Source organism: Aquila chrysaetos, chromosome 5, assembly GCF_900496995.4.
Source record: "Aquila chrysaetos chrysaetos chromosome 5, bAquChr1.4, whole genome shotgun sequence".
NCBI lineage: Eukaryota > Metazoa > Chordata > Aves > Accipitriformes > Accipitridae > Aquila > Aquila chrysaetos.
This window is the reverse complement of record NC_044008.1, coordinates 41,221,554-41,247,474: the sequence shown is the minus strand read 5'-3', so window position 1 is coordinate 41,247,474 and position 25,921 is coordinate 41,221,554. Positions and strand designations below refer to the sequence as shown.

At 42.3% G+C, this 25,921-nt stretch overlaps 2 protein-coding genes across 10 annotated transcripts in view; both read left to right on the top strand.

Annotated features, from left to right (window-relative positions):
* The window catches only part of UBE2Q2 (ubiquitin conjugating enzyme E2 Q2), a 54,193-nt gene extending 37,259 nt beyond the window's left edge, over nt 1-16,934 (top strand). For 4 of the 7 annotated variants that reach the window (XM_030013433.2, XM_030013431.2, XM_041123332.1 and 1 more), the window contains 7 exons: nt 708-792; nt 7,141-7,201; nt 9,279-9,369; nt 9,662-9,720; nt 11,266-11,314; nt 12,220-12,315; nt 15,200-16,934. In XM_030013433.2, the coding sequence (XP_029869293.1) occupies nt 708-792; nt 7,141-7,201; nt 9,279-9,369; nt 9,662-9,720; nt 11,266-11,314; nt 12,220-12,315; nt 15,200-15,355 (597 nt within the window). In that variant the 3' untranslated portion in view covers nt 15,356-16,934. Of the gene's footprint in view, nt 1-707; nt 793-7,140; nt 7,202-9,278; nt 9,370-9,661; nt 9,721-11,265; nt 11,315-11,613; nt 11,784-12,219; nt 12,316-13,317; nt 13,385-15,199 lie in introns of all 7 variants that reach the window. The other 3 variants (XR_005932335.1, XM_030013430.2, XM_030013432.1) reach the window with 3 other exon arrangements.
* Nucleotides 16,935-17,026: 92 nt separating this feature from the next.
* On the top strand, nt 17,027-22,929 carry FBXO22 (F-box protein 22). Of its 3 annotated transcripts, none has more exons than XM_030013436.2 (7): nt 17,027-17,232; nt 17,355-17,487; nt 17,739-17,826; nt 18,230-18,325; nt 19,365-19,529; nt 20,515-20,680; nt 20,816-21,927. In XM_030013436.2, exons 1-7 carry the CDS (start codon nt 17,129-17,131, stop codon nt 20,817-20,819), a joined length of 756 nt encoding a protein of 251 aa, XP_029869296.1. In that variant the 5' UTR covers nt 17,027-17,128; the 3' UTR covers nt 20,820-21,927. The 3 variants fall into 3 exon arrangements, with proteins under 3 accessions (XP_029869296.1, XP_040979267.1, XP_029869295.1); XM_030013435.2 differs by lacking the exon at nt 20,816-21,927 and adding an exon at nt 21,934-22,929 and having other exon boundaries at nt 17,080-17,232; XM_041123333.1 differs by lacking the exons at nt 19,365-19,529; nt 20,816-21,927 and adding an exon at nt 21,934-22,929.
* The last annotated feature ends 2,992 nt before the right edge of the window (nt 22,930-25,921 follow it).

Genomic DNA, 25,921 nt, shown 5'->3' with positions numbered 1-25,921 from the left:
AAAAGAACAGAAGAGATTTCTGCCCGGGTTGCATAAACCACAAGAACTATGTCAAATCACAACAAAATATTTGGTATTTTAAGGTTTGCTTACCTTAGTCTTCCTCTGTGTAGATGTTGATTTTTTTTTTTCACTCTATTGCAAATAATAGTGTTGCTTTTGTTCTGCATTTTCGAAATACATTGATTGGTCTTCCTTTATCCCAAAGCTGCTGTTCTATAGTGGATACTTCCCAACTCCTGTACCTTTTTTCATAACCAAATAAAAATATACTGCTGAGAAGACAGTAAAACCTTATGTGCAGAAGCTTGTCCTTAGGATTAGTCTTACTCTTTCTTCAAGTGCATAAGAGCAGAAGGCGAAAGGAAGTATTTCCCTATAAGAAATGTACTGTGGATCCATCTTGGGAATCAAAATGCCAAAGAGATTAAACTCCTTTACAGAAAAATGTCTGTTGTACCTTGATTAAGAGTTTGTATCACCTATGCCATGTAGTAGTATATATCAATGTGCTGCTTTAGAGGGAGTGTCTTATTTCTTTTGGGTAGTCTTTGCTCACTAGAATATGTAACTTCTCAAAAACCGAATCCTAATACAGAAATTAATATATGCTTAATACCTTCTAGTTAGTGTAACTTTGTAATGAAAATAAAGCTGTTCATAAATATTACTTTTCACTTATTTGGCATCTTTTTTGTTTGTTTCAGGGTGCAGTCTCTGGGTCAGTTCAGGCTTCAGATCGACTTATGAAAGAACTCAGGGATATATATAGATCACAGAGTTATAAAACAGGTAAAATGCTTCAGATTTCCCTTAAAATAGCACTTCAAAAGAATTCTCTTGGCAAATACTTTCTGCTAATCCTTGTGTGTTTTGTTGTCATATGTATGTATATACATCTGTGTATGTGTGTATATGTGTGCATGTATATAAAAATAAAAATTCATAGATACATACATTATATATAATCACATTACATAAAATAGTGTATTTGTGGAGAAAAAGGAAGTCAGGATACATATCCTCTAAAATGTTCTTCCTTTTTGTTATGCAAAGCTTCATGCGAGAATTAACAGGATTGGTGTAACTATGAGAATGCTCTTGGGGTGGATGGCTACAAAGAACAACTCAAGACTACTCCTGTGGGACTTCTTGAGTTTTCAGAACTACCTGAAATTCAGTTCTGCAGGTATATTAGGGTAAAAGCTTTGACCACTAGCAGTGGGTAGTACTAATCGTAAGAATATACTTGCTGTAGAGGGATTTGTGTTCAACAGCAGAAAGTCTTGTTATTATATGGGATTTAACCTCAATTACATTGCTGTTACTTTTACGATTTTGTGATGGTGTTAATCTGATCCTGAGCTCTGTGTATTCCTTGGAATAAGGATACAAATGGCAATAGAAAACAAGCTTGTCTTTTAAATTTGTTTGAATAACAAACGCTGATTAGCTTTAAGTAGTTAGGTGGTTGGCTGTTCTATTTGCTCCATATAAGGGCAAAGGAATCGGTATGTTGAATTGTCTGAGTGTTACCATACAAGAAACAGAAAATACATAGATTTCAGGCAAGTTGTATTCCTGTAGGTCAGTTGTGTAGGCAACTCCATCACTGCAGCCAGGTATGAGAACCTGTTGTGGGCCAGGATGGGAACAGGAGGAATGCCTGATTAGAAAGTCAGTCTAAACTTTAATCCTCTATCTTATACTTTTCTGAACTTTTTCCCCTAGTTTATTTCAAATCTTGCTTGGTGGCTGTGGCATTTTAATTCATGTGTAAAAGGATAGAGTTGAAGAGACAATAGGTTCCTGTCTTGATTTGCCAGATTTACCTTTTAGGTAAACAGTTTTATGTGCTGAAGTACTGTGGACAGTGGTAAAATGTCTTAAGTATAAATTTAAGTGACCTAGTGCTGATCTAATGTAGCCTACTCCTTTTAGGCTTTATTGCTGCTGAGTGCTTGCCAGTATGCCTTAATCACCATCTATCCGGTAAAGAATGGGTTACTGGGTCTAAGGAAGAGCCTAGAAATAGATTTGCATTAAGTCATGAGGGATGCTCTACTGCCTATGTATGATCTTCAGGGTTTGTTTTTGTGGTTAGAACAAAGACTGGGTATAAAAAAATCTACTTGTCTGTGAAGACTGTATAGTGCTTAATCACATAGGTACTGCCTGAGGCACAACCAGGAGCCCCTATAATAGGTGTAGTCTGAGGTGAGGATTTGGGTTGCTTAATAATGCCATTTCTTGGCTTTAGATTAATAACAATTCTTAACTAGCTGTAAAAGATTGAACTCCTGATGTAGGAAAGCATACTTTAAATGATGAGGAAAAGTAAATCTTGCTAAACTGTAAAGAAAGTTGAGGTACTAAAGGGTAAGTATAGTAACTTATTATTAGCTTATGACTCAGGAATACGTAAAAAGACTTCAACTGGATGCCTTGTGTCAATCTCTAAAACATGTTAATGAAGTAAAGTGTCAAGCGGAGGTGACTACAAAACTGATGGCAGTCCTGCTTTGAAACACTGTCCTACTGATACATTTATTAAATTTTGCCAGTAAATGGTGCTGTTTGTTATAAAACTTACCTAGATTCATTCCTTATGGCCTCATTTAGTCTTAGGACTTGAGTGAATTTAAATATCAGTTCCTCTCCTTTGCACAAAACTCCTGCTTTTATAGCCCAGTTCTGTCTTTTGTTGTTAGATAACTGTCACCAGTGAGCAGGGGCATGGTAGATAATTGCCTTTTTTTTAATGTGATCTTTGTTCTGAGTACTTGCTCTGTGGTCCATTTTTCCCTTAATTTAATTTCTTACTATTAACACACAAAGGGAACAATTGTGAAACTTAAAGGTTCTGGTATTGTTGCAAGGTAATTTAACACTGTTTTCATTTTTTGTAATGTAAGCCAGAAAATCTAAGGCTGCTCTTTAGTTGCATAAGGATCACTTTATTTAGTGTATGTGAGGTTACATGTTTTCAGGATTGACAATAGGCCAACACTGGTACTTCTGAAGTGAGTAGTACTTGTAGAAATAGTCCTTTAAATATTTTACTTTCTGTTAAACTGTTTTATAAAAAAGTAGCATTAAAAAAAAAATTGTCAGAACTTCAACTATGGGTGTATATTCAAGGTAGTATCCATTTTAGAACTGAAGTTCCTTTAGTGATTGAAATACTACTGTTGGAGTTCACGCAAAAGATGGTTACAAGCTTGCTGTCAACAGGAAGGTTGCTTATCTACCTGGAAAATCTAGGGGAAGAACTACCCTTAAAAAATAAACAGAAAACTGTTTTCTTATGAGCTAACAGAAGCAAAAAATACTCTAGCAAATTAAGATATTCTGCTATAAACTAGGCAGAGTTTCATTAACCTGTTTTGATAATAGGAGTCACAAGTCCTCCAAACTAATGTGATTTCATTTCCAAATATGAAGTTGGAGATTTGCTTAGTTCATATGGAAGAATTCACAAAGGTCTTAACATAATTGGGGGGGGGGTAGGTAGGGAGGGGGGGGAACAAAGACTTTGGAGATATTAAATGAAATCTCTTCTGTTCATATCTTTAGCAGCTGTGTTGTTCATATATAGTGACTTCAACTCACTGCTTTTATCCAAAGATTGTATGGGATTTACTTCTAGTTGTAGTAAAGTTGTTTTAAGAAAGATGTTGCCTCTATATTGGAAGGAGTTGGTTTTTTTTCCTACCTTTTCATCTCTTAATTTTTTTGCTTGCTTCATGGTTCTGTGTGCTTGCTTTTACTTTATCACCTCTGTGGATGGCCTTTTAGAGGAATAAAACAAAAAACCTGTGTTTAAGTGAGCAGAACCTACCTTAATTCCCTTCCCTACTTTAAGGACCTCTCAAACTGGTACTGATCAGATAAAGTCTTCTTGACAGGAACTTTTTTTTCCTCTTACTGCCTAAAATAAGAAGAAAGCTTATGAGCTGGTTTCAAGTAACACTTCTTGACTATTAAAAAAACCAAACAACCACCCCCCCTCAACTGTGGATAGTGTTGTTAACAATCTTCTGTATCAAGACAGCAAGTAACCCTGATGCAGCTGCTGTTCATGAGGACACACAAATACTATTCAGCTCAAAATTTGGGTGCTTGAGAGGTTGATTCAGTAGCTTGCTGTTCGGTTAAGGTGCATTCTTGTCAGTCATGAACTGTGCACATCTCTGAAGAACCCTTTTACAACTTCTGGTTTAGGTACAGTACAGCTCTTAAGACCAGCAAAAGTTATTCCTTTGGGGAAGCTAGGAAAACACGTGGACCATGGAGCTGAAGGACTGGTGCATGAATTCTGGGTAAGAGCAGGATGTTTAGGGTGATGGAAGGAACGCAGGAATAGGGCTAGAGACTTAATGAATAAACAAGCTGATGGAAGTTCTCTTGTTGATCTGCCATTTTTAGGATAGTGTCAGAATCCTTACTGTAACTTGTTTTGTTGTCTGTAACAAGTATTTTATACTTGTGCTAGGTGCCAAAGCTGTAATACTGAGAGGCTTCTTCCAGTCTTCGCTCCCTTTTGGATGTAGGTCGGAGAAAATATTCTGGATACAACGGTGGAATAGTTTCATCATTAATGGGAGTTGACAATGCGAAGAGTTTTGAATGTCAACTCTTTTGTTGTTACATCAGAGCAGTACAAATTGAAATTCTTATAATTCGTGACTTCCACTTGTACTGAGGGCAATTCAGAAAATAGTGTCCTTGGATCTGGGAAATTGGAAAAAGGCCTTAATAGCTCCTTCTGTTCATCCTCGAACAGAAATGTGTAGTGTCTCTGAACTAGCTGCTGATTAAAAGGAACATTGGGAACACAGTGAGTAAGCTTTCGGACCTACTTTGTTGTCCCAGACTTAGAAAAACTTGAAATCATGATCTTGGCTGCAGTACCCACTTGTTTGTGGCACTGTGGTAAGGAGAAATAAGCATAGTTTCTTTACCTTGTTTACTGAGTTTTGGAATGCTTTAGAAATAAAAGGTGTCTGGACAGCTTGAAATGTCATCTGTACTGCAAGTACTAATGCTTAAAATTTTCAACTGCAAGTGTGGTGGGTTGACCCTGGCTGGATGCCAGGTGCCCACCAAAGCTGTTCTATCACTTCCCCCCCCTGCCCTCAGCTGGACAGGGGAGAGAAAATATAATGAAAGGCTCGTGGGTCGAGATGAGGACAGGAGAGATCACTCACCAATTACCATCACGGGCAAAACAGACTCAGCTTGGGGAACATTAACTTAATTTATTGCCAATCAACGAGAGTAGGGTAATGAGAAATAAAACCAAATCTCAAAAGACCTTCCCTCCACCCCTCCCTTCTTCCCAGGCACAGCTTCACTCCCGGATTCTCTACCTAACCCCCTCCAGCAGCGCAGGGGGATGGGGAATGGGGGTCACAGTCAGTTCATCACACATTGTCTCTGCCGCTTCATCCTCTTCAGGGGCAGGACTCATCACACTCTTCCTCTGCTCCAGCGTGGGGTCACTCCCACAGGAGACAGTCCTCCACAAACTTCCCCAACATGGGTCCTTCCCGCAGGCTGCAGTTCTTCACGAACTGCTCCCGCGCGGGTCCCTTCCATGACCATGCAGTCCTTCAGGAGCACACTGGCACGCTGCTCCAGCGCGGGCTTCCCACGGGGTCACAGCCTCCTTCGGGCACCCACCTGCTCCGGCGTGGGGTCCTCCACGGGCTGCAGGTGGAGATCTGCTCCACCGTGGACCTCCCTGGGCTGCAGGGGGACAGCCTGCCTCACCGTGGTCTTCCTCATGGGCTGCAGGGGAATCTCTGCTCCGGCGCCTGGAGCATCTCCTCCCCTCCTTCTGCACTGACCTTGGGGTCTGAAGGGCTGTTTCTCTTACATGTTCTCACTCCTCTCTCCGGCTGCCGTTTATGTGCCCACTGCAACTTTTTTTCCCTTCTTAAATGTTATCACAGAGGTGCTACCACTACTGTTGATGGGCTCGGCCTTGACCAGCAGTGAGTCTGACGTAGAGCCGGCTGGTATTGGCTCTGTCGGACATAGTGGAACCTTCTAGCAGCTTCTCACAGAAGCCACCCCTGTAGCCCCCCTGCTACCAAAACCTTGCCTCACAAACCCAATACAGCAAGATAATGTATTCTAGAATAATAAAACTCAGAAATGAATACTGTAATTCCTTGGAGAGAATGTGGTGACTGCAGTCTATTGGTTTTATAGCCTTCAGAAATCCTAGGCAGATTCCTGATTTGCATATATCTTCCAAATAATTATGTCAGCAACAGATACGCTGTTAAATATTAACCCAGGTAACAAGTTTAATCATAGTTGTTTAGTGTATATGCATGAATAGTCTGTGTGGGAAGAGATTAGACTTTTGAACATCACTGATACCATTTTCTAAATCTTGTCTGATGGTTAAAGATTTATTGCTTTTTCCTGGGCTGCTTGTGAACTTCTGCAGAGAGGAAGCTTGAATATACAAGAAAATGGCAGATAACCTTTCATCCTTCCCTTTGAGTGAAATGCATAACTACTGTTTAACATGCTTAAAACAAATAGATTGCTGTAAATTACCAGCTGGCTTCCAGAGATGGGTATCCTTTTGATGCACCTTTCTGGCTTCTTTGGTCAGCTGTTGGGAATGTGCTTCGTCAAATGCAGTATCTTCTTTTTTTGGGTTTCTGCTCCATACACTGTCCAGTGTCCTGTCCTGGTCTGCTAATACTGACAAGAACCTGTGAAATATAATGCTGCATACTCAGACTGTGTGTTAAGTGTTTTAAAAGTGTGTTGGTCGTGTACTGGGTGTAAAATATCCTGAGTGCTAAGCAAGCTGGAGTTGTAGCTGTGGAAAGCCTGAAGGGGAACTGGGAGAGGGGGGAAATGGTTAGGTGTCAGAAAAACATTTTGATTCATGTGGAATTTTTTTTTATAGAAGTGAAAGAACTTTTTTTCTTTGTTGCTTAGAATTGCTTCTGCTACTCGAGGAAGGATGTGCCTCAGTATAAGTATCTCAGTATCTTATCTGTTGCTCACATCTACTGACAGTATTTATACTTAAAAGCAAAGAATGTTTTTGCTAAATTTTACCTTGTTAAACTTTTAGTGCATAATTAATTCTATCTAATATTTCTACAGGGATATATTCAGTGGAACTGGTAAATGACAGCTTGTATGAATGGCACGTTAAGCTTCTAAAGTAAGTTACTAGAGTTTTTTCATGTTCTGAAGAATCCGTTTTATTATTGCTGCAGAGATTCTTACTTCTGATAAATGAGAATCTCTAGCCAGAGCATATAAAACAGTGTGTGGTGGCTACAATTCTAGTGTACAGAAATGCGTACAGAGATTGAACTGTAGTAGTTGAGCTGGCAAAAAAACCAAACACTCTTTGCACAGCTAACACAGTGCGTATTACCATAACTTTCATTACTGTTCAATTCTCTTTCCAAAACTACTCCAAAATATGAAATCTTAAATGATGAAATTTTTTGTCTATAGTTTTGTCTGGATGGTTTTATTTTGGTTTTGTTTGTTTTTAGTTTCAAGAGAATGCAACTTCTAGTTTCATGCAAGATGTAAGAAGGAACAGAACTGTCCTAGTACCATTAGTTCTTTATTTCTACAGTTGAGCAGACACATAGGACTGAAACTTTTAGGTATAACATAATTATGACTGTCTTCTCTTCCGTACTGCTTTTGGCTGTGTGTACTAGATAACTTGTCTTGGTTGTGTCCATAGTCCAGTAACTTTAATTCTAGCGGTATTATATTGAAATTATTCCTGGTAATGGGATCTTCTGCCATCATCCTATGAGAAAACCTGTAGGAAGGAAAAGCCTATCCAAACTAGGCTGGGTGGCTGCAAAAGATGGCAATGGATGAAAGAACTTCCATTCAGTTCAGATGTCATGGTGAATAAGGACATAAGCTGTTTCAGCACAATAGTTGGCCTGCCTGTAGGAACTGTTGCCTTGTCCTAGTGGTAAGACTTGTATGACTATGTCACCAGCTGCTGAAATACAGTTTTCTTTCCTTCTTAGTGTAATCATAGGCATGTGAATGTTTTGAAGCTGAAAATGGCAGGAATGGTGTATGTTGGAAAAATCTGTGCCATATTACAGGAAGCCTTGTCTATTGAGTGCTTCTACAACAAAGCGCTCAAACCACTGTGCGGTGATTTGAAACCTCTTTCCAAGTGCTGTGAACAGGTCTGATTTTCTGACTTCAAGAAAGAGAAAATGGAGTGCATGCAGCAAATGGCTTCCAGAATGACTAAGAGAAGATAAGAAGTATTGTGTTTGTTTATCCCAGCAAAAAGTGTCTGGAAACAAATGAACTGTGTGCAGACTAGTTGGGGGGGGGGGGGGTAAATGGCAAAGAGAAAAGAGCCCATTTGACTAAGGAACAGTATTGTTACTAGAACAAATAACTCTGAACTGGCCTAGCACAAGCTGTGGCTGGAAATGATAGGTTTCTAAGCATTGGGAGACTTCTGAAACAGCTTCCTGTTGGTAGGATGGGGACAAACTACCCAAGTAATACTGAAATGGGATCTAGTAAGTTTGTGGTTTCACCTGTAGCAGAGGACTGGATTTAATAGCCCATCAATTCCTTTAACATATGCTTTTGGCTTGCTGCAGGCATTTTTTGACTAGTCTCTTTTAAAAGCTGCTGGGATGTCAGAGCCTGGGTGGGATTAACCCAGTCGTGTCTGAATTAATGTCTAGGCTGCTCACCACCAGCATTTTGCAACAAACAGTTGTTGAAATTCTGCTGAGCAGAAGCTGCTGGCTTTGGTACTTCTGCTGATGCAGATTACTTTTAACAGCTGATACAGAACTACGATCACATATTCTATAAAGGATTCACTAACTGTGTACTGAAAACTAGATCAGACAAAACAGTCTTCCTGTTAAATCCACCCCCCCCCCCCCCCCCCCCCCCCCCCCCCTTGGAACATATGTTTCTGGTGAACTGAAGAGAATTGAAATTGCTGTTTTCAAATAAACAGGTTATTTTGTGCTAACTATGTTCAAATAGCACTTGATAGCATTGGGGATGTAGTGCGTTGCAGCAAGCTTTCATGCTGATCTCATGGCAAAGTGTTTACTTTGTAAAGAGAGCAAGAGTTTTCTACAGTTCACCTTAAATTACTACTACAAATGTAGTTTGTAAACTACAAATACACAAAAGCGCTCTTTAAGAGTAATTACTGTTTACAGGAAGTGAAAATATTAACTTCATCTAGGATCTCCCCCCTGCTTCTTTCATAGGGTTGATCCTGATAGCCCACTGCATAGTGATCTTCAGGTCTTAAAAGAAAAAGAAGGTGTAGAATACATTTTACTCAACTTCTCTTTTAAGGTATGTGTCTATGGGAAGAAATGCTGGGGTTAAATTTGTAGCTTACTGTAGAAAGTGACTGAAATGACCCTCAGCTGTTACTTGGGTAAAGATGGAGCTGTAGCATAAATTTAAAAAAAAAAAAAAAAAAAGAAAAGAAAAATTGCAACTTTAAATTTGGCACTAAAGCTTTCCAAAAATTGCTTTTTTCGCTTTAAATCTGATTTGCCAAATAAGGCTATTGAAATACTTCCTGGTTAGGAAAACAGTGTCACAGTATTTTTCTTAACCTGTTTTTTGTTATGCTTTTCAGGATAACTTCCCTTTTGATCCTCCCTTTGTGCGAGTGGTATCTCCTGTGCTCACAGGAGGGTAGGTTTGAGTTGCCTTACAGAAATTTTACTTTGTGGTGAAAATGTTACAACTTGAGATTGGTTGATTGCGTTTGCAGGGTACGTTTTGAGACTACCATGTAGGCTTCAGGAAATTTCCCCTAAATACATACATGAGCTGCTGTAGACCCTGAGTTTGGTGAAGACCTCACCAGTGTCATATGGAGACTAGCTTCTCAAGCTTTATGAACTAATAGTAGGCAAACAGCTGGATGCAATTCCTCTTTGAATTGTTTAGTTTGTGTCTCGCTTTGAAAGACTCTGTGCCTGCCATGATGGTTAAGAACCGGCTTCTTTGTGGATGGTTGACATTGCTGTTACTTCTCCTGTTGTAGGGTGTTTTGAGTTGGTGCTTTGAAGGGGTCTTGATCCCTATGTTGCCTTAAACTTGCTGTATAGTCTCAACTGACTCTCTGTTGCTGGTAACACTGCCATAAAGTTTTTGTCTAAAAACTCCTCAAATGCTAATTGAAAAATACTAAATTTAATCGACACCATGCTCCAAAAGTCACCTAAATGTGTTTGAAGTACTGTCTGTGGCACAGAAACTTGTACATATCCATGGAGAGAATGTTAAATTCATCTTCCAAGGCTTTTACGCATCTCCAGCTGACAGGAAATTATACCTGTACATTTGAAAATGCAGTCTGTGAGAGCTGGTGCTGATTCTGATTTGGGTTTAATTGCTGTGTGTGTTTTTTGCATTCAAGAAATGGTTAGTGCAGTTAAATACTGTTCATGAGGGCTGCTGCTACCAAAAAAGTGAACAAGCAGTGCCAGACACCAGAAAACTTATTTGGATTCTGGTTTTGTTGTGCTTGGACTTCTTTGTAGACTGAGAGAAAGAATGGCCCAGAAGTTTTTCAGTGATCGTTTCCCTGTGAACGTCGTACAGACCTACATTGTTTGAATGTCTTGGTCATAGGGGAGATGACATTTTTGGAGTGGTAAATTCTACTCCCTTGGTCCAGGTTTTGTAATGACCAGGCATTCTGACTACTGAGCCAGCACAATGCATGAAGAAGTGTTACTGAAACTAGAAAGTGGTTTATAGGAAAAGCAAGTAATTATCTGCTTTATCTCATTTGCCTACATCTTTGATTTATAGGTGCACCTGCATTGTGTGGAATTTTGTTAAATTTCTTTACAGATGTGAATTTGTTTGGTTTTTTTACAACTACACATCAATACTACATATACATAGTCTAGCCATAAAAAGCAACCTTCCTTTTTTCATGGTCTGTGTACAGTTGTGTAAGCAGGTGTGCAGACTAGCTCGGTCACTGATTTTTAACTAAATGTAGTTAGCAAAGGAAATTTTTTTTGTCTCACAATGCTAATCTTCTTTGCGTAAGTATAATACGGCTAACTAGTTACAATATATTCCTGGTTAAAGGGCATTTCAGCTTTATGTGAACAAAAAAAATTAACCAATTGGCCTGCAAGAGCTTAAAGTGCTGTGAACAGTTTCATCTTTTTACTAACTGGTGATGTCAAATATATTTTCTTTCACATTTGTTTCTAGGTATGTCCTAGGTGGAGGTGCATTATGCATGGAACTTCTTACTAAACAGGTGAACACAGGCTCTGTTATCTCGATAATAACAAAGCATGCTTTAAAATAATGAAAATAGGTGTTTCCCCTGAGTTGAAGAATCCCCTGGGTGGAATAAATTACACACTCCAAAGGGAAGGTGGTGGAACAAAGCTCAGTCCCACAAGATTTGCCTTGCTGATCTTGTGTGAGATCTTAGAGGTCTGAGGAAGAGGCAAGAAGTGAGAGCACACCAGCTTTGAATTCTCAGAATTTCTGGGAGGAAGCTTGTGTAAAGAGTGAGTTCTCAGGAGCAAGACACATTGTTTTCTTTTCTAGAAGCCTCTGCTACTGCACAAAGTCAGCTCTGGAGAAGTGAGGAATGCAGAAGAATCTAGGCATAGATGACTCTTGTGTAGACAGAGTTGATTGGTTTGCTCTTTAAAATAAGTCAATGAATGAAGTGACTATTTGCAGGCTCCAGCAGAAACTTCTGTGAACCCTGGAAGGTAAAGCAGTGTCAGAGATAAGCAGTAATTTTCGTGGGAGCAGAATTGTCATAGCTCACTCAATGGCTTCCTTAGATAGCAGTCTTTTCTGCTTCTTACAACAAGAAGTTGTGATAGCTGTTGTGATGTTGCTGAAAATGTGTAAATGCTGTAATAATGGAGCTGCTCTTGTTTCTGTCTTGCTGTATTTTGGAAATGTGTGATTCAGCCTTTTCATTTTTCCTACAAGTTCTTAGTACTAGGCCTGTATATCACTTTCCAGATTTTCTCTGCAAAATAACAGTTGTTAACTGGAAACAAGTAGTTAAAACTAAAATGGGAGTGCAGAAAAAAACCAAACCACAAAAACCCCAAAGCACATATTCCAAAATAGATTTGCAAGGTGAGGACAAGAAGCAAGTACATGTTACATAGAACTATTTCCTTTCTCCTCCAGGGCTGGAGCAGTGCCTATTCAATAGAATCAGTCATCATGCAGATCAATGCCACTTTAGTCAAAGGAAAAGCCAGAGTACAGTTTGGAGCCAATAAGGTAAATGCGCTGTGTATACCAATTACACAAATTACTGTTGGGCTTCCATTTCTTTGCTGACTTGCATAGAAGGTGCTTAATGACAGAATTGTCATTGCAAATGTATATGCCTTTTGATTTATCTTGATGTCTGGTGCATGTATGAGTATTCTATTGGCAGTTAACTCTGAGTTTGTTAAGAAATGATGAATGCATGAGGAGGATACAACCTTGGGATGGGCAGGGTGTGCAAGTAGTTAGACTTGTAGTGTCCCCGTATTGGCAAGGGGGGGAGCGAAGGAGGATTTGGAAATTCCAGCTCTGAGAAGGGCTGTAGATGACTGCCCGACTGCCAGGATCGCATTTGCTGATTGATGTTAAGAAGTTCTCCTCCTTTTGCTGGACTAAACACCTGCAAAATTTCACGAGAGTGTCAAAAATAATACCATTCAAATACTGCTGAGCTAGCCATTCAGCATTGATCGAAATCATAATTCAATTCAAGTGTGCATGTTGGCAATGGACCATAATGTAAGACCTTGAAGTACTAAATGCTGTTTTCGAAGGATGTTTAAATATTCAAGTCAATGAAATTGTCACTTGGATGCCAGTTTTTAAGTACGGATTCAAGGATGGTGAACTAGGCAAGATGCAAAAGTTTATGATCACAATTCTGTCTAACCGGGTAACTGGTCAGCTGAGCAAGACAGAGTTGCGGTGGGGATTGCCTGACGCCCGCCCTTCTGGTCGCAATACACACTTCTGACTTACCTCAGGTTCTGAACCTTCTGCTAGAGGGGCCTTTCCAGCAGTAGGGTTATACAAATTATTGTCATTATGACGGAGGAGATAGCAGAAGATAAGGGTATTTGTTTTGAAAATCTTGTACGTTAAAGCTGGGAATGTTGTAACATTGTGCATGGCTTTTATTTGTAAGCCCACCATAGAGTTTCTTCATAAAGCTGTTTTTCAGTCTCGTGTGTCTAGATGCAGGTTTTTTATGTTAGTTTTTTCTCCTTTCAGAATCAATATAATCTAGCAAGAGCACAGCAGTCCTATAAGTCACTAGTACAAATACATGAGAAAAATGGTATGTATATTCTTGCGACTTTGTTCTTGTCTGCACAGCAACCTGAGCATTGGTATTTGGCCGCAGGAAATCTTGAAGGGCCAGAGTGTCTTATGTTGGCTTGGGAGGACCATAAATGATGTCTCCTTTTTCTCATCTTGTGCTAGGAAGACAATAGTGCTTCAAGTAACTTGACTAACAATCATTGCAACTTTTCCAGCTTACGTGAATGTTCCATGTGTTCCTGCTGTCTTTTGAAAGGTAGTTCAATTTCATTTTCAGCCAGTTGATCTAGGAACTTTATTGTTACTGTAGCTTTTAAAGCATCTTATTAGTTAGTGAAGTACCTGCTGGAAGTTTGCCTCTTTCCCTGAAAGGCTTTGTTTCAAGTGGCAAGACCTCAGTAGTAGTAATCACTAAGGAAGCGATAAAGTGGAAAGAAAATCCAGAGACTAAAAAAATACAAAAAGTCTAAGTGAAGCATGCTGGCTGGAAAACTGTGCAATAGAAATGGGAGACACTTTTTTTCTTAACCATATTTAAAGCCTGTTAATGGTCTCTCAGCTGCATAAAACAAGCATTCAAGTGCTTCAGGTATAATTGGATTCATTGTGCCAGGATGCAAAGACAACAAATGACCTGAGGCTTCAGAAGGTTTAAGTGGCTTACACGTTATGTAAAAGTCATCAGCAGAATTGGTACCCTGGTCTCATGACGAGGGAGTTAGTCCCGGTTACCGCTCCGGTGATGTTCTTTGATCCAGGTTGGACACGGTGCCCTCTGGGAATTCCTGTTGCTGTGAACACGAGAGCATATTGCAGTGTGACTGTAGTGAGCACCTCAGTTTCCCTATCTCTAAAATTGAACATAATGCATTCTCTACTCTTGGGAGGAAGATCAAAGATAATGACTTTGAAATGCTTTCCAATTCTATGATATTTTGATCTTGCCATTAACTGAGTCTTTTGCTTTTTTAGTCTCTACAAAAGCCAGCATGGCTCTCTGTTTGTTTGCTTCTAGCTATGTGCTAGCCTTGACTACAGTGGTTACTGCTGCGTCAGGAGCTGTACACAAAGCATTCACAGCATTTATTGCTGCTGCAAAAGGTGTCTTTAACTTATAGCTGCTACCTGTTCTCTGGGACAACATAAATAGGCCCTGTATTCACTGTACAAAAATTTAGAGTCATTTTTACAATAGCGGCCAGGAGAATTAAGATTGGAGATCTGGAGGTGGCTAGAAAAAACTATGTGCACTTGATCAGGTATGATTCAACTGCTAAACATGTGAAATCCTATTAGGAGGCAAGTTATTCAACTGACATTTCTGAGCCTATTCCTACAGCAAGATTTGCAGAAGTAGGATAAACCGTTCAAAAATGCTTGTGCGTGCCTAACTTCATTACATGAGGTGGGATTTGTATATAAGAATCCCAGTGTAGTCATGTTTGTATGTCTGCGCATTAAGTGGCTTGAAGACTTAGGGGTTGTGCTTCTCTTCCATTTGGTTTTGTTGCAGCAATGTTCCTCCTTCAACAGCTTCCTCTGTCCAGCTCATCCAACTCGGGATTAGCTGCTGCCACAAAAACCCCCAAACTTGGAAGTATTTAATTTTCACGCCCAAATACTGGGTCTGATCCTGGACTACGCCACATGCTTTATCTCCCGCTGCAGACCCACTAGCGTTTAGGGCAGTGGGTCTCGCTGAGCTGGCCGACTTTAAGAGGGAAGGAAGGAGCCGGATTAGGCTTTTATCTCCCGCAAATTGAGACTAAGATGGCAAGATCATCTTGACACAGCGATGTCGGTACCTAACGTGTTTCTCTGTTCTCCGTAGGCTGGTACACTCCTCCGAAAGAAGATGGCTAACACTGAGGACTGTCGTATACCTGGACCAATGTCAACAAAACAAGCTCTTTTTTATGTTTTCCAACACACAGACTCAAGCTATGAGTGCCCCTATAACAGCTGTACTGAAGACTTTAGCTATTAGATAAGTTAGTGGATAATCTGTCAACTGACACGTAAAGTATAAGTTACAGCCTTACCATTCCGCTCTTCTTAGGTATCTGGACTGAGCAGTTTGGGCCTTTACCGTATTTGTTCTTATGGATTAAGCATATTTGGGCCATGCCCTCCCTTCTCCCTTTTTTTTTTTTTATTTGAAAGCATAAGCTCCCTGCAGCAGGCTATCGAGTTACTAAAGATCATTCAATAGGAGTGAGTTGTTCACACACTTTTGTGTATTTCTTACCTTTTGCAAAATGCAGACTGCAGAGACTTGCGTTGTATCGTTTCATTTAAAGCCAAGAAGTTTAATACATTGTTTAATACTGTTTTAGGAAATGTCAGGTCTTGCAAATCACAGTAGTTTTTTCTGGTCTAAAATGACAGCATTTGTAGTATTTCCAAATTAATGATATAGGAAAAAAACACATGTATGTTAAGTCATTAAACATTTTTCATGGCAGTATGAGAATATGAACTGTTTCTTGGAAAAGATGCTCTTTGTTTAGATTATGTTAATTTTTTTGGCTTTTTTCCTCTTTTTTTTTTGTTTGGGTTGATTTTTTTGTTGTTGTGTTTTTGTTTTTGTTGTTTTGTTTTTTTTTAGCAGAGGGTTTGTTTTTTTTTTTAGCAGAGCAAGGCTGTGCCAATAAAACCTTGTAACTAGTCACTTCCACTGGGGCATCAGAACTTGTTGGGCTGTTCCTGCTACTTGCTGGCTCAACCTCCTTAACAAGAAGAGCCACAGTATGAAGCTTGAAGTTATTTAAAGTACTAAAAACCTTTTTAGGTGTTCCATTTTATTAACGGGTTGTTGCAATCATTTGTAAACTAATGAACTTATAAAGTGATTGGCACAAATTGAGATGAAAGTCCTTGAATTAAAATTTTTTATATAAAAGCTACAATAAATAAAGTACGAAACCGCGTCATCCGATTCAGAGGTTTAAGAAATGTTGCCACGGTCGTCGACGGTGGTTCTGTTACTGAAAGACGATGGGAACTGTTCTTTCTCTGTTAGGAAACGAATCTGGGTCTGTGTAATTACGCTCTTATTTCATTGCCTTACCTACATCGATTCTGTTTTGGTTGTAGAACTAGTCGTTAGGCCTTTGCACCCCCCGGGGCTGAGCGAAGGGTGCGTACCACGGACTAAGCACTTTTTCGAAGCGCAGAAGCATGTTTTCGTTATGTTTTTTTAGTTGACTATCGAATTTGTGCTCTTCTCTCTCCCAGGCGCGTTCGCTTCTCGGTGCCGTGTTTAGCTCGAAGGAACCGACGGGGGCGAGGTTTGGCGCGGACGGACGGTGGGTGACGTCCCAGCCTTCCCGCCGGCGCGGCGGGAGGCCGTGCCCGTGGGTGCTGACCCCGGCACCCACCGCGGCCGCGGGGGGAGACCGCCCGTGCCCGCCGGCCCCCCCCGCCCCCCCGCGGGCAGGCAGCCCCCGCGCCGTGGCCGCATGCTTGGGGGGGGTTGGGTTGCGTTCCTCATGGCGGAGTTACTTGGCAATGTACAGTAATTTGTAAACTTGCATCAAGTTTATGAATAAAAACCGTTTTACGAAGTGCGCTGTCTCCCTGCTGGGTCCCGGGGCGGGGGGGGGGGTTGGGGGGGGCGGCGGGGCGGGGCGCCGGAGCGCGGCGGGTCCTCCCGGCCGCCAGGCGGCGGCAGTGCGGCGGCTCCGGCCGTCCCCGCCCCCGCGTGACCGGAAAAGCCCGCGCGGGCGGGGTGACGCAGAGAGGCGGCGGTGCCGGTGCCATGGAGGCCGCGGCCAAGGGGGGCTTCGTCCTCGGCAACCTGGCCGAGGTGGTGGAGCGCGTCCTCGGCTTCCTGCCCACCAAGGCGCTGCTGCGCGCCGCCTGGTAAGGGCGGGGAGGGGGGGGGGGGAGGGGGGGGGCGGGTGGGGGGTGGTGGGTGGTGGGCTGCGGCGGGGGAGCCGGTGCGGCCCCGGCCGACGCGCCCCGTGTCCCGCGGTGTGTTGCAGCGTGTGCCGGCTGTGGAGGGAGTGCGCCCGGCGGATCCTGCGGGGGCGGCAGCGCGTCGCCTGGGTCTCGGCGCTGGAGCCGGGCCCCGCCGACAGCCACGCGCTGGTGCGCGCGCTGGCCCGCGAGCTGGAGGTGGGTGGGCGCGCGCGCGCGCGCGCGCGGGCGGGCGGGCGGGGCCCGGCGGCAGGGAGGGAGGGAGGGGCGTGGGGGTGTGGGCGGGGCCGGCGCCGGCAAAGCGGCGGGTGGGCGGGGTTTCCCTCGGCTTCCCCCGCCCCGCGCCCGGGGGCTCCCGCCGCCGCCGCCGCCGCCCGGGGGGGACCGCCGGGGCGGTGGGGACGCGGTTGGGTTATAGCGCGGTCCCGTCTCCCCGTCTTTTTCCGCAGAAGGTGCACGTGCTGCCCCAGACCGTGCTCTATATAGCCGACGCAGAAACGTTCAGCGGGCACGAGGAGTGTCACGAGCAGAAGAAAGGTAAAACTCCGACTGAGTCGCTCCCGCTTTCGAGAAGCGCTTTGCGGGCGGAAGGGCGGCGCGTAGGGGAGAGCCGGCCGAAAGGGAGACCGCCGAACGTCAAGCTCGAGGGAGAGTAAATCCTCGGCGGGAAAACGAGACCGCGTCGTTCCGCGTTTGCGGCGGGAGGCGCGGCTCGTAGACGAGTTCCTTCCCCGTTCCGTGGAGGACGTCGGTTCTGCCGGCGTGCCGGCAGTCCCGTGCTCTTACCCGCTAGTACAGATTTGCCACGCTGGGAGCGGGGCAGCCGCCGACAGGCAGCGTTGGTTAGACAGGATGGGATTGACTGCAGGGCTTGTTCCGGTGCCGTTCAGAACAACTGGTTTTTACTCTTCTCCGCTTTTCTCTCTTCTTTTTTTAACAGCCAGAAAAAGAAACAGTAAAGAAACGGCAATCGCGCTCGAAAAATTGTTGCCAAAGCGATGTCAGGTTCTCGGACTGGTCACCCCAGGGATCGTAGGTAGGAGGAAAACCTGCGATTTTGTGAGCTTGGAGGCGTCCAGCCTATCGCACATCTATTCTAGTTCCCATTTATCACAGTTTCGTACGTTTTTTCAAAGCGTAGTCCTGCAGACTGACAGGAGAGTTCTCACAGAGATTACCGTGTGCTGCTCCCACCTTGTTCGGCGCTAGCTTCAATTTTCAGGAGTTCGCAGTGTCGCTCTTGAGTCACGTGGAGCTTAAATTCTTACTTCGTGTGATGCAGTTATAATTAAAAGGCTTGATTTAATTGAGCAGGCAGCTTATTGCAGTTTTTCCTGGCACCTTAATGTAGTTATTGACAGCGTCTTGGATTTATTTGTATTTTTCAGAGTCACATTGTGAGTAATCGTACAGGACGTCCTCAGTACATACCTGTTTGTTATGGCCTAGCAGGAGGTGTACGCAGCAACTGTGGAAAACTCACAGCCTCCTTTGGCAGTCTTTTTTCTAGTGCTTCGCTTTTTATCACTAGAAAGTTTTTTTTCCTTGTTTCTCACCTTAAATTTTCTTCCCAGAGCATAAGTAGGGTATTTGATTGTTATCGCTACCATAATTCAATAATACGCTCCCAATATTTGTGTCGGTTTGGTTTATACTGTCATCACACGCTTGTATAACACCTTTCTCCGTTTCACTTGTGGTCCTTAAAAACCTGAGTGTTTCTGCCTACCTGCAGAAGTTGGCTGGAGGGCTTGAGGCAGCTGTATTGCGCAGTGCTTGTTTTCCAACTGATTTATATTTGCTGTGGCTGGGGGGAAACGTCCAAACGCATCCATGTCTCCTCGTCCAAAGTCAGCTCAGCATGATCTATAGCCAGCAAGGACTCAGACATGCTTCATCTCACCAAAACATCAACAAAAAAATGACACCAGTCATCAGTTACATATGTTGTTGCGGAAATGAACGATCATGTTTTATGTTGTCTAAGCTGTTCTGCCTCTTTTAATCTGTGTTACAGTGTAGACAAAAGTATTGGAATGACTGAACACAAGATGTCTGATTTTGTATCTTTGTAGTTACCCCTATGGGTTCAAGCAGCAATCAACCTCAAGAAATTGAAGAGGGCGAAGCTGGGTTTGCTCTGTTGTTTCCCAAAATCGATGGGGTGAAAATTCATACCTTCCATTTTTCAAAAGACTTGAAGAACAGGGTCTTTGATGAAAGTAAATTTGCTGAAGCAGGTATGTCCTCGTTCTCCCCTTTATTTGGGCTTTTGTGAAGTGTGGTATTGCTCTTTCAGGCGCCAGCATGGAAACAACAGCTTACGTGCTAACTCCATTCACGGAGCACGCTGTGGCTCTCTCAGGCCGCAGCTGGTAATTATGCGTATCTGTTCTTCCAATTCTCTGAAGTATTCAGATTAAGTTATCCTGAGTATTGATCTCAGATTACCTCAGTTAGGTTCCAAGCGGAGCTGTTCCATTTTGAGCAACCTCTAATGGCTTAAAAATAACGATAAATGAGATTGTGCCATTGGGAATGATTCCCATCACTGCAGTTTAGAAACGAGCGGGAAGGAGCTGCTTCTCTTCTTCTCCAGAATAACTTTGCACTTAGATCCCAAGCCGGGTGTTGTAGCAAGGAGAGGTAGAATGGAACACAGCGTATTTCAGTAAATACGGTTTACATTCTTCACGTTGTGTGCTCAGCAGGGTAGATCATTTATGAAAAGTAATATAATGAGGGTTTCTTGAGTATTCTAGGAACCTGAGAGTTTCTGCCTTGGGATAAGCAACTGGCTGAATGTATGTAATGTATTTAATTTTCAGGTAAAGTTATTTACTGTGTTGTGGTTCTTGTTGAATAACCTAGACACTCGGTTCTTACCTGTAAAAGGGACTGTTAAGGCTGCCAAGTAAAACTGAGGAGCTGTGCCTTCAGAGGCTGTGGTAAAACTCAAATGCTCCGCTAAAGACGTTGAATGCTGGAGGAAGCAGGTGCAGCCTTCTTTTCCTTGCTAGGTTCTTTTCAGAAATTCTCGCTTATGTGGGGAACGCGGCCCAGCTCCTGAATGCCTGAGCAACTTGTGTCTTCTTTTCCCAGTTGCAGCAACGCAAAGCCATTACTAACGGCGTGATGTGTTATTTGAGGAGAGGCTAGGACGGTTGGACTTCAGGGGTCAGGATTTCAAAATAAGAGCGTTGGTGTTTGTGGTTTTGTTCGTAGGTCTGAAGAATAACCCAGATCTCCGGGTGGTTCTTCTGTTTGGCTACAACTCCTGGAAGTCTGGAGCGACTCGATTTCTTCATCAAATAGTCAATCCTTTGAATGAGAAAAGTATCATCCTGGCTGGGGGACAAGTGGAGAGCTTTACATCACTGACCTCTGAGAAGTAGGTATCTTTTTCAGGGTAGATTGTAAAGAAAATTTAAAATGGGAGAAACACTGCAAAAGCCATAGCCGTTTAGTTATGTCATACTAGAAATGCCCATTAACAGTAGTAAAATGTTAATTTTTTTTTTTTAAGATAATGAAGTCCAACTGCTGCGCTGTGATCTAGCCAGAAAAGCTGGAAGCTTTGTATGACTGTGTTACAAATTGGATTCTGGAAACCCAGTTAGGAGAAGCCCACTGCAACGGAGATTTCCAGCTTCAGATACCCAGTGTGTTTATTGCAGTCTGTGTTTACTCCCTGGCTTGCAGATAAATTATCACTCGTTGTGGCAGAGACCAGTTACGTGAACGTTCTGTTTCTGTATCAGCCTCGGTCTGGTTCACATTACAGAGCAGTAGTTGAACACGCAAACAGGACCGTGCCTCAGGAGCACACCTAATATGCTGCTGCTGCTGCTGAAGGACGTGGCGCTCACAGGACTGGGCCAGATCTCATCTAGCTTAAACCCCTTCCCTCCGCCAGGATCCCTGCAGGGCCGATTTGGGCTCCAGTTGCACCAGCTGCTCTGCTGCACGGGGAGAGCCCTTTGTGCCTTCTGAATCGTGGGTGCTGGCGCATCCTCACTGGAGCGTCCTGTGCAGGGGTGTGCGGTGCAGACATTGCCACGGGCTCCTCTCATGCCAGCGTAGGTCTGAACTCCGTAGCAGTACCAACATTTTTCTTGCATCTAACGTACGCCAGCTGCACCGTTAGTCCAGATAAGAGAGCTGACCGTGTATTAAATTATTGCTAATAAAGCATGAGCAGGTAACTGCTAAAACCAGCGTGTCCTGGCTAACCAAGGAGACTTAAAGCAACGTGAATCTGAAGCCGTTGTTGACTGTTGCCCTGGTTTGATATGTAAATGCCGACTACCTTTGCTTGTCTTAAGTTTAACTAATAGTTTAGTTGGAATTACAGAGCTGTGACATAAACAAACTGTTGAATTTGGCGTGCATTTGAAAGGTAGGCTTATGCTTAATCCCTGGGAATGGACATGAAAGTTTTTCCTTGTGAAAGGTTGCTTAAAAAAAAAAAAAAAAAGTTGCTAAAATTTGAAGGCTTTGGTTTGTTTTTTAGCTATGGGTGGCTTTCAGAATGACTAGGTTGTCGGTCTGCTTTGAAACCTACTTCTGCCACAGCAGAAGTTTATTCAGGTCGGAAGTGGTCTCCCTGGAAGGTTCTCTAACTCGATGCCTGTTGCCTTTCAGTAACAACGCCCAGCCCGGCGATGCCTGCGGTGTGGTTGGGCTGGCTTTCAGCGGTCCCCAGATCCAGAGTGCCACTGTGTTGTTAGACCAGGATGTAGCTGATGAGAGGACAGCAGAAGCCGCCATGCAGCGTCTCAAAGCAGCAAACATCCCCGAGCGTAACACCATTGGCTTCATGTTTGCGTGTGTTGGCAGAGGATATCGGCATTATAAAACCAAAAGGAATATGGAAGCAGATGCATTTAGGAAGTTTTTTCCTAACGTTCCCCTCTTTGGCTTTTTTGGACATGGGGAAATAGGATGCGATCGAATAGTTACTGGGAATTTCGTATTAAGAGAATGTAATGACATAAAGGATGACCTGCTTCATGGTTATACTACCGTTATGACTCTTATTCATCTTGGTTCAACTAAAGCAAACCAAGCGTAAATATGTTTTTAATCCTTCAGTGAGCTGTTTGTTTCATTCCAGAAAGCTGAGAAGTCTGGATGAGTGGACATCTTGCAATCAAAGCCCCTTCCAAAACATAAACGTCGTTTTGGTAATATTATCGAATCTTGTAGTTGGAATAGAGTTTAATATAATAGCTGCGAGAAAGCTTTGCATTTTGTGTAATCCCCTGTACACATCAGAATTGCAGGTAAACGATATTTGATGGAATTCTGCAATTGAAGGAAGCCTCTTTCTTCCAAAGTGAGAATGGTTTGCACAAATGGCTGTTGGGAGTCCAAATACCAACGTGTAGAAAGAAACAGTACTTTGATGTGCTCTATTTATGTATGTGAAACAGTCTAGAAAAACTACTGATGCGTACTGAAATACTGATGCGTAAAATCCACCGTTTCCTGGATTTTATTTCAAGAGAGGTGCACAACCTGCCCAGACTTGAGTACTATTTACAGAACTGAATGGTTTTACTAGATAAAATGAATGAAAATCGTTAGAGAAAAATAACAAAGTGCTTATTAAATAAAGATGAAAAATACGTAAAAGTACCTTGCCTTCTATTCTTAGAGAAGAAGTTTTGATTTAAAGACATGTTGTCCAGTTACAAGTTCAGCTTGTCTCATCATCTTGAACTGAATTTCAGCAATCTTAAATCCCTGGTTTAGAATAGCGTCTGATACTTCGTGCGTACCAGCAATTTCAGTCTTTGTGTATTTAAGTTTACACAATCAAAATGCACTGGTTGTCTTTTATGTTCTCTTGTAGCAGGATGCTCTCTACTATAAACTTTTAAATCCAGAGTGCTAAAAATTAAGACTACCTGGTGTCTTTTAAGTTCCTTTTAAAAGTTTTTTTTTTTTTCTTTTTAATTTGAAATTGTGTGCCACCCAAGATCTGGCTGTGTTCTATTTATATAGAGCCTTTAAACAAGACCGGTGCTGTTCCATGTTTTTTCCACGCTTTTACATCAGTCACTTGTTTTGATTGCTGCAGCTGGAATGCAGTATTGCGAAGTTCAAGTAAGTAAATTCAGCATAGTCTCAGTATAGCTAATAATATATTTGCTCCCTTTTAAATTCTTTCCTCCCTTTTATCTTCACTTAGTAAGAGAATGACAGTAAGGTGAATTTTGCACCATTTCACCACGCTTTTAAATGCCAAATCAGGCAGCTGGCCCGTTTCCAGTGTAGTAAAAAGAAAATACTTATCTGTATGTTGTACGACAAAATAATGATATTTTGCTTTAAATGTACCAACCAAGACTACAGTTGGCAACTTTTTGCCCGTGTCTAGTTAAAACTTTTCCTGAACTTGGCCTGACAAGCTACGGTAGAGGTGTATCTGCCCCGAGTGTTGAGAAACTTGGTTTCAGTGGGTGCTGAGCACAGACAGCACTTTCCCATGGCTGTGTTGATGATGGTTTGGTTTTTTTTTTTAAATTGGAAGACAGAGGATAAGTTGTGAACTCACAGTGGCCTCCTAGGGATAGGAGATTACTAAGTGTGGGTGTGACTGGGAAAACGTTTAGTTACTACATTTAGAAGGAAAGGTATTTGGAAATGGAGTATGCTTGAATTTTAAGAGAAGCCTCTCAGTGGGAGGTGGATATGTGTTTTTTCAGCATAACCGGAATGTCATGTTTGGCCCTTTCTGTCTGCATAAGCTACTTACTTAACAGGAGGCAAAGAAGATGTTTCATTTCTGTAACAGAGAGGATTCCTGTAGCTGTTAGCAGGAGTTGGGGCTAGTCAGCGTTGCTACTAGCATAAGCCCATGAACTTTAACTAACTTTTTGCTGTAGTAGAAGATGAAGTATGAGCAACCACGTGTCCTGAGCAACAGTGCAAACGTGTCCAGAAGCGTCCGAAGAAGCAGATGGTGAGCTCCAACGATGGCACAGCAAAGCAGGAAATGAGTGTGTGGTTTGAAGGGGCTGATCGTCAGCGAGGTCCTGTAGCGGCCCAGTCCTGTAGCCGAGGACACTTAAGAGGTAAACATAGTACAGAAAAGATGCTGGGGGGGGGGGACGGACACCCCAAGAGCCTGCAACAGAGTCCAGGATCATCTCTCCAACCTCGGGGAGTGGGGATGAGCCCAGGGGACCCCAGAACCACGCACTGCATGGCTGGAACTGCTACGCTGTCTCTCCCAGACCGCGTCACGTCTTCCAAATGACAGGGAAGTGGCGCAATTGATAAAATTGCAACATCTGTGATTAAAGTGTTTTGCTATCCAAATTCATTTTGCCTCCACACTCTCATTTTCTCTTTAACCACGACAACTCCTGAGTGAAACCAAAATATATGTGCTTAAAAGGTGCACGTACCAAAAGGCAGAGCTTGTTCTTCCTGGGTAGGAAGTTTTGCAGTGCAGTAATTTATACCTCTGTGACTCAAAAACCAACCATGAGGTATTAAAGTGGACAAAGTTAGTTAAATGAATATTCAGCAATTGAGGCAAATGTGAATAGCAGGACTGCTCTAAAGGTAATTATCTGCAGTTACAGTGCCGATGGTAATATGTTTCCAGCAAGAGAATATAATCCCTGCGTGACCACAACTGGATTTTGGTTTTGTTAAGAAAAAAAGAAAACTTCCAAAATCACAAGACCTGCAGGGTGGAATGATGGTTTTGCTGACAAAAGGTAAAAGACATTCTTTTCCCCCATGTTTTGAATATGAACAATGTTTCGTTGCACATTTGTTCTTAATGCATCATTCAATTAAGTGAACTGTAGGTTTCAAAAGTACAAAAAATAATTGGCAAGCGGTGTGATGTATAACCTCGTGCTTGTAGAACGAAAACTGCAATTACCCAACATAAAACTATTACAATAATTTTTATTCTAAAATTACTAATCCAAAAACCCCCTCACTATAGGACGTTTCTATAATGTGCAGTTGTAAGAAAGCAAGAATAATTTGATAAAGAGGCACCAAATTATGCTAAATTGTCACAACTGTACTGCCAGAAAGCAGTTTCAGTTAAAAACTGCAGAAAACTGCAAAGATAGTGAACTTGGGTTTTGTTACTCTCTGTGCAGATTTGGTTTGGCCCAAGTTAATACTGGAAGGAGCCTTATTTTAACAGATGAATGAGTCAAACTGAATCATGCCCCCTTAGCAGGGAACAGTAAACCAAGATACGTAAATGATGCAGCCAAACTTTGACTTTCAGCGTGTAGCAGAGAAGGCCGATAAGAATGTTAAACCTCAGACTGAATTTTGAAAAAAAAAGCAGTTACATATGATTCTTAATAAATTTTTAGTTAAAAGTGTACCTCAGAACTCACTCAGTGTCATTACCCCCCTCTTAGTTTATTTTTGTCTTTCTAAAAATGGAGAAGTTTCTACTAGAAGTAACTCTGTAATGGTGTTCATTGATCTCGACCTAAGTTTTCTGAACCCCTAGTGTCTGGCCAAATGAGAGAACATGTTAAAAAACACTTGCCATTCAGATGCCTACTTCTGTTTTACTCAATGGAATGATACAGGCAAGTAACATTGGAGGTCTCGAAGTTTGCATAGTTGGAAGTTACAA

Coding starts and splice junctions, on each gene's coding strand:
- FBXO22 (XM_030013435.2), top strand. CDS start 17,129: ATGGAGGCCGCGGCCAAGGGGGGCTTCGTCCTCGGCAACCTGGCCGAG. Junction 17,488..17,738: donor CGCTGGCCCGCGAGCTGGAG/GTGGGTGGGCGC, acceptor CTTTTTCCGCAG/AAGGTGCACGTGCTGCCCCA. Junction 17,827..18,229: donor GTGTCACGAGCAGAAGAAAG/GTAAAACTCCGA, acceptor TTTTTTTAACAG/CCAGAAAAAGAAACAGTAAA.